Here is an 8329-nt window from a genome sequence, read left to right on the forward strand (position 1 = left end):
TGTTTTTTTTTCTGATATTTCTTGTATTTGGGGTTCATTAAAGTTATTGCATCTGGGGGTTTATAGTTTTCATCAAACTGGAAAAAAATTTGGCCATTTTTTTCTTCAAGTATGTCTTCTGTCCCATATGCCTCCCTTTCCAGGGCTTCCAATTATATGCATTTTAAGCTGCCTGAAATTATTCCACAGCTTGCAGATGGTCTGTTCTTTTTTTTTTTTTTTTTTTTTTTTCAGTTTTTCTCTGTTTTCTCAGATAGTTTCCATTGCCTTATCTTTACATTTACTAATCTTCTCTTCTACAGTGTCTATACTGCAGTTAATTCCACCTAATGTTCTTTTCATCTTGGATGTTGTACTTTTCATCTCTCACACTCTAATGTGGGTCTTCCAAATGTCTCACATGTCTTTATTTGACATGTTCAATTGTTCCTCTGCCTTCCTGAACATATGTCCTTGTCTACTAATTCTGTCTTCTATGTCGCTTCTGGATCTGTTGCTACTGACTAATTTTTCTGCTTGTTACAGGTTGCATTTTCTTGTTTCTTTGCATGCCTGCTAATTTTTCAGTGGATACTGGATATTTTTGAATTGCTAAATTATTGAGCTTTGTTAGGAATGCACTTGTTTGAAGACAGTAAGTTAAAGCTACTGTTCAGGACTAGCTTTTAAGCTTTGTTAAGTGGGACCAAATTATGCCCTTGTACTGAGGCCACACCCTTCTGAAGACTGTTTGATGCCCACCCTGTGACTACCAAATTCTTCACGCTGACTGGCAGGAACATAAACTATTCCTGGCCTTCTGTGAACTCTGAGGATTATTCCCTGCTTGTTTCACGTGGTACCTTGCCCAGCCCTAGGTGGTTTCCTCACACACATGTGCTGATCATCACTCCGCAGAAGACTCAAAGGACTCCTCTGAAGCTCTCTGACACCCTCGCTCCTCTCACCTCCTTGGCCTCCTGCACTCCCAGCTCCAACTCCTTAACTCAAGGGGAGCACAGGGCTCTGCCTGGGTTTGCCTTCCTGCCCTGTAGCCTGAAACTTCTCCAGGCTCTGAGCTCCCCTTATGTTTCCCCACTCAGAATCACTGTTCTGCACTGCCAGAAAGTCACTATTTCATACAATTTGGGAAAAGAAACTCTTCTTGGTCATACTACATACCATACTCCAAGACATATAGTAGGAAGCTGTGACAGAAATTCTAGCTTACTTGGAGAAGTTAGGGGGAAAATCAAATGATAAAGGAAATGGAACCACCAAAGTTTCCTCCATCTGCATTCTATTTGGCTTGCATTATTGCTGATCTCCTTTAAGAAAATGGAGAAATCACACACAGAAATATGCTAACAAGTTGGCCAGGATAAGCAGATGCCCAGGATAAATAACCTTCTCTACTTACAAAGACACTGACAATTATTATTTCATTTTGATACCCACTACTTACCGAACATGTTAATGTACCATGAACTGAAGATATAGCCATATTTTTATTCCGTGGTTCCCTGAGACCTAAAAATTATTTCAAGGATTTGTCCAGAGTAAAAAGATTAACAGAGGCTCACAAAGATGTATGAAGATCAGCCATGTCTTTATAATTGCTGAAGCTCAATTATGAGTGTATATGGGAAGCTCATTATACTAATTTTTATTTGTATGTCTATTTGAAATTTTCCATAATAAAAAATTAGAAACAACTATGGAAGGGAATGAAAAATTTACCTAAATTTTTAGGACCTAATTTATAGCCTATTTACCCTACCCTGTTTGCAGAAGAGAATGAAGCTGACACCCAGAAAGTTGCAGAAACAGAGACCTGAGAGCCACCCAGCCCTCATTCTTGCTATTCCCAGGCCGGCCCCTCCCCATATATGTGAGACAATAAATCCCTTCTTTGTGTATGTTAAAGTTGGGACTTGTTCACTTAGAACCCAAAGGCCCTGACCAATGGCAAGCTATAAATATTTGCATTCATCTTCTGGGAGTATACAGTATTACCTTGGGAATGCACCAAAATAGAAAAGAAGTTAACACTAAATTTGTTAACTTTTGACCGTTTTAAAAAAATCAAGCCTACTTTTCAAATGTTGAGTATGTCTGGATCACAGTCTCTCAGTACTAATTCCCATGAAGAGAAGGCAGGGTTCCTTGGGAAAGTGCTGATTCCTGGTCTGGGGCATGAAATGCCCAGGGTAAGCCTGGGATCTTTGGATTCCAGAAATCAGAGACTGCAAAGACTAGCAGGGTCAAGTCAAAAAACACGGGGGCTGCCTGCCAGTCAGTGAGGACCAATTTAAGCACTGAAGTTTGAAACACATCAAACGTTTTAAATCCGTGAGTTCATAATGACACTTAAGAAAATGAAAAGGAAAAGAAACCTCTTTGGTCACCTTTGGAGGGTGACAGTGAAGGAACTCATTTATTCTGAAAACAAGAAAATAAGGAGACAGGAACCAAGAATTTAATCTATCTTTCCTATGCAAATTGTACCTCAGCATGTAAAACAGCTGATGAGCAAAAAAAGTTTTTTCAGAATTCCAGCAACAAATGCAGACGGGAGGCCAGGTGCGGTGGCTCACACCTGTAATCCCAGCACTTTGGGAGGCCAAGGTGGGAGGATCACATGAGCCCAGGAGTTCAAGACCAGGTTGAGCAACACAGGGAGACCCCATCTCTATAGTTAAAAGGAAAAAAAAGGCCAACACAGTGGCTAATACCTGTAATCCAAGCACTTTGGGAGGCCGTGGTGGGTAGATCACTTGAGCCCAAGAGTTTCAGACTACCCTGGGCAACAGAGCAAAACCCCATCTCTACAACAAATACCAAAAATTTATCTGGGCATGGTGATGTGCACGTGACCCAGCTCCTTGGGAGGCTGAGGTTGGAGGATCACTTGAGCCCAGGAGATGGAGATTGCAGTGAGCTGAGATCATGCCACTGCACTCCAGATTGGGTGACCAAGTAACTATCTCAAAAGAAAAAAAAAAAAAGATAATAGTAAGTGCAGAAGGAATAATATCACCATTATACAGCTCCTAATTAAACAATGGATTTGGAGAATCATCATCAATACTACCCCAAACCTGGTGAAAAGCTGATAGGAAATGTTATAATGGAAAGTTCCAACTAGCAACACAGCACATGCACAAAAAAAGAGGAGAGGATATCCTACCTGCTTAAAAATTCTTTTCTTTACAGGGAGGAAAGGTCAATTAGAAATACAAAGGGAAGAAGAAATTCACCAGTCTACACCATAACTACTCTTTTACAGTAACCACTGTCGTAGATGAGAATCTGCAGTCTGAAGGGCACGGCACAGGTGCTCCGTACAGTCTGGGCCGTCTTCCTTAAAGCTGGTATTCCCCAAGCACAAAAGCACCTACCAGAAATATCTGTCAGCGTCCAGCAGACATGGCAAGGCTATTCCATATTCTTTTCTTTTCAGGAAAGCTCTGCCCTTCTCGTGATATCCCATAGCTAACATAAGGGCCTAGGAAAAAATATGAATTTAAAAAACATCACTTTAAAATATAATAAAACAAATTATATCAAAAGCATATTATTTTTTTAAAAATCAAAGTAAAACAAAAACAAAAACAAAAAATACAAGAAAAAAACCAAAAACCAAAAAAAAAAAAAACAAAAGAGCGAAACTCAATCTAAAAGCCAATTAAATTAAGAAAAATACAATTAATTAAAGCTTTATTTCATTTAAATACTGAAGCAAGCACCTCATTTAATGTGGCTGATACAGTCCTAACCAGAACTTGGTCCTTTGTTTTCATCAGTTTACTTTCATGTCTGCTGATCTGGATCCACTTCTAATATTCTATTCAGACTAAACATATTAAAAAGCAGCCAGTAATGCTTATTTCCTTTTAATTTATTTTTTTTGAGATGGAGTCTCACTCTGTCATCCAGGCTGGAGCGCAGTGGTGCACTCTCAGCCCACTGCAACCTCCGCTTCCTGGGTTCAAGTGATTTTCCTGCCTCAGCCTCCCTAGTAGCTGGAATTACAGGCATGAGCCACCATGCCAGGCTAATTTTGTATTTTTAGTAGAGACAGGGTTTCACCATGTTGGCCAGGATGGTCTCGAATCTTGACCTCAGGTAATACGCTGCCTCTGTCTCCCAAACTCCTGGGATTACAGGCATGAGTCACGGCACCTGGCTGCTTGTATTGTTTTTAAAAAGGGCATTCATTTCACTTTCTCTTCTTAATAATCTAGTTTTTTCTGAAGTTATTTGTCAAGTTTAGTATTTCCAACACAGTTTTTAAAAGGTGATCCAAAAATTTTGAAGTTCATTAGTTTTTAAAATTTAAATATTCACATAATTCAGTCTGATAAAGCAGCAGTCCTCAACCTTTGGATCCTAGGGACTGCTTTCATGGAATTTTTTCCATGGACAAGGAGAAAGGGGGATGGCTTCAGGATGAAACTGCTCCACCTCAGATCATCAGGCATTAGAGTCTCATCAGGAGCGCACAACCTGGCTCCCTGGCATGCACAGTTCACAGCAGGGTTCAGGCTCCTCCAGGACTCTAACGCCGCTGCTGATCTGACAGGAAGTGCAGCTCAGGTGGTCATGCTCACTTGCCCGCTGTTCAGCTACTGTGAGGCCCGATTCCTAACAGGCCGCAGGCTGGTATCCATCGCAGCCTGGGGGTTGGGAACCCCTGTGATAAAGGTTTTCCAAAAAGATCTGGATGTCATCATTCAGTGTAAGAGAGCAGTGGGCAAGTAATCATCATTTCCAAAAAACAAACATTAATCTACTGATAACTCAAACGTAATCCATATAGTTCTCTTTTGAAGACAACTTTAATCCTTAATTTTATTTTATTTTATTTTATTTATTTATTTATTTTTTATTTTTTATTTTTTGGGACGGAGTTTCGCTCTTGTTACCCAGGCTGGAGTGCAATGGCGCAATCTCGGCTCACCGCAACCTCCGCCTCCTGGGTTCAGGCAAATCTCCTGCCTCAGACTCCTGAGTAGCTGGGATTACAGGCACGCACCACCATGCCCAGCTAATGTTTTGTATTTTTTTAGTAGAGACGGGGTTTCACCGTGTTGACCAGGATGGTCTCGATCTCTTGACCTTGTGATCCACCCGCCTTGGCCTCCCAAAGTGCTGGGATTACAGGCTTGAGCCACCGCGCCCGGCCGGATTTAATTTTAAACAGAATAATTCATAGAATGATGCCCACTCAGAACTGTCCTTTAAAAACAGAAAAATTAAACTTGATTTGAACCATAGCCATTCATTATAAGAAGCTGCTGAACCCTAGCTCAGAGATTGATCTCAGAGTCCAAGTTCCAGAATGCTGCTATAGAGACCCCCATGGGTCTGGGTGTAGTAGCTCATGCCTGTAATCTCAGCACTTTGGGAGGCCAAGGCAGGTGGATCATCTGAGGTCAGGAGTTTGATACCAGCCTGACCAACATGGTGAAACCCTGTCTCTACTAAAAATATAAAAATTAGCTGGGCATGGTGGGGTGCACCTATAATCCCACTACCTGGAGGCTGAGGCAGGAGAATGACTTGAACTTGGGAGGTAGAGGCTGCAGTGAGCCAAGATCGTGCCACTGCACTCCAGCCTGGGCGACAGAGTGAGACTCCACCTCAAAAAAAAAAAAAAAATAGCCTGGCGTGGTGGCGTGTACCTGTAGTCCCAGCTACCCAGAAGGCTGAGGTGGGAGGACTGCGCAAGCCCAGGAGTTTAAGGCTGCAGTGAGCTATGATGGTGCCACTGCACTCCAGCCTGGGCAACAGAGCAAGACTCTACCTCAGAAAAAAAAAAAAAATAGCCAGGTGTGGTGGCGCATGCCTGTAGTCCCAGCTACTCAGGAGGCTGAGGTAGGAGAATCCCTTGAACCTGGGAGGCGAGATTGCACCATTGCACTCCAGCCTGGGCAACAAGAGCAAAACTCTGTCTCAAAAATCAAACAAACAAAAAAATGCAAAACCATAGACATGTTTAAGATTAAACCCCCAACTATTCCAAATCATAGAACAGGTAAAGGGGTATGAGGAGACAGGGGAGAGATGTCAGAATCACCTGTGGACTTTTCCCAAAGTACACTGTTTGGGAGAGCCGCTGCACTGAAGGCAGTGGGTGGTGTCCTCATGCTGGAAGTCACGGCTCCAGGACAGTGAGGTCATGACATTTTGTACTAACGCACTGAAAACCACAGGGTGAGGCCTACTGGATACAAGTACTCATAACACGGTGACATTTTCTGCTTACAAGGCTGGAGACAGCACTGTTTCCAACCCTTTATAACACTTCCAAGATACAGTAACTGCAAAACACCTCTGCCCTGACGACAAATCTCAGAACAGGCCACACATTTCTCATCATACTTACTTTTCTTTCTGATGGGGGAATTTTGATGGATCTGCCTGTCTGGTTAGCTATGTCTAAGTATGGCGTCATTTCTGGATCCACCACCGTCTCAGCTGCTGTAACGAAACCAAAAGGACCTCTGTTAACTCAATGTGAAACAGCTGTGACGACGACAACTTCACAGTGCTAGCCTGCTGAGGGGAAGCCCCAGTGAGGGCTGTGACCACTATCTGTGTGCGTCAGTGCTGCCCCTGAGCATCTGCGTGGGTGACAAGCGCAGGCCTCTCTGTACCTCTCTTTGCCAGTATTTCTAGTCCTCTCTTGGTCCTCTCAATTCGTTTTTCTTTGAGTTCGGCCTCATTTTGTTCCTCTTCCTCTAACTGGAAGTTTTTCCTCAAATCCTCTTCAGACTGTTTTAGTTCAAGCACCATTGCTTTTACGTTGTGAGTCACTCCTTGCTCTTCAAGGGTTTTCCCTATGAAAATCAGAATCATCTATTATTTTCAAAAGCCATTAAGCTTACCAGGTAATAGTCCATTTTCTGTGTTAAGTGGAATTGTTTTTTTTTTGTTGGTTTTTTTTTTGAGACAAGGTCTCACTCTGTCACCCAGGCTGGAGGGCAGTGACATGAACATGGCTCACTGCAGCCTTCACTTCCTGGGCTCAAGCAATTCTCCCACGTCAGCCTCCCGCGTAGCTGGCACTACAGGCCCATGCCACCAAACCCAGCTACTTTTTGTATTTTTCACAGTGATGAGGTCCACTATGTTGCCCAGGCTTGTCTTGAACTCCTAGGCTCAAGCAATCCTCCCACCTCAGCCTCACAAAGTGCTGGGTTACAGACATGAGCCCTCGCTCCTGGACAAAATGGAATTCTTAAACCTGCATACCAACACCCCACATAATTGGTAAAACTATGCTTAAATTTGGTTGTAACTATGACACTGTTAAGCAGTAGTGAAAACTAGTGACAACAGACTCAACTAAATTCATCTTTTCTAATCTTCTTTATTCTCAGCCTAAGACCAGGTCAAAACAACAAATATTTGAGAATCTACTACAGGGAGAACTGTGCTAGACAATACAAATGAGAAAGTGAGAAAGTGTCACACACATTTCCTCCCTCCAGCTGGAAAAATAATGAAGCCGATTCACAGCTACAAACAAGAAGCTGTACTGTAGTCTGCTGTCACGGTTAGAAGCAAAGACCAGCAGGGTGTGCTGGTTCACATCTGCAATCTCAGCACTTTGGGAGGCCAAGGCAGGTGGATCGCTTAGCCTAGGAGTTCAAGACTAGCCTGGACAACACAGTGAGACCCCGTCTCCACACACACAAAAAAAACAAAACATTAGCCTGGCATGGTGGTGTGCACCTGTAGTCCTGGCTACTCACTGGGATGCTGAGGTGGGATGCTTGCATCAGGGAGGCGGAGGCTGCAGTGAGCTGCAATCGCACCACCACACTCCAGCCTGGGTGACAGACAGAGACCCAATCAATCAATCAATGCAAAGACCATGGGCTCCATCTGTCGTTTTAAGTCTGTGGCCCTGAACAACTGCCTGTCTTCTAGGATTCCGTTTTCTCATACATAAATTGGAAATAAAGGGCAGAAATCAGTGAAACAGAATGAAAGAAAACAGTAACAAAATCAAAAGCTGGCTCTAAGAATAAATTAACCAAATACACAAATCTAACAAAAATAAGGTCAAAAATGCAAATAAACAACGTAAAAAAAGGGTAAACACAGATGCAAAGAGATTTAAAAATAAAATATCAGCTCAAAATCAGGGAAACGGGAGAAAAAAAGAAAAAATAACAAAATAATATGAACTATAAACACAAATGTAAACATATTTCTGGAAAACTGTAGCTGTATTTATTTTCTTTTGAGAAATATGACAACCTTTCTAACATTAATATACAAAATAAAGGTCCACTGTGGTTAAGTCATCTTGATTAAAAAAAAAAAAAAAAAAGGC

General features: G+C 42.2%; 1 protein-coding gene across 2 annotated transcripts in view; it reads right to left on the reverse strand.

The window, feature by feature from the left end:
- Positions 1-8329, reverse strand: part of NUB1 (negative regulator of ubiquitin like proteins 1) — a 36585-nt gene that overhangs the window by 14301 nt on the left and 13955 nt on the right. For both annotated transcript variants that reach the window (XM_032244975.1, XM_032244976.1), the window contains exons 6-8: positions 6642-6824; positions 6371-6465; positions 3381-3487 (exon numbers count right to left, since the gene is read on the reverse strand). In XM_032244975.1, coding sequence (XP_032100866.1) covers positions 3381-3487; positions 6371-6465; positions 6642-6824 — 385 coding nt within the window. The remainder of the gene's footprint in view (positions 1-3380; positions 3488-6370; positions 6466-6641; positions 6825-8329) is intronic.

This window comes from Sapajus apella, unplaced genomic scaffold (genome assembly GCF_009761245.1).
Source record: "Sapajus apella isolate SASKATOON/1434 unplaced genomic scaffold, GSC_monkey_1.0 scaffold56, whole genome shotgun sequence".
Classification (NCBI taxonomy): Eukaryota; Metazoa; Chordata; class Mammalia; order Primates; family Cebidae; genus Sapajus; species Sapajus apella.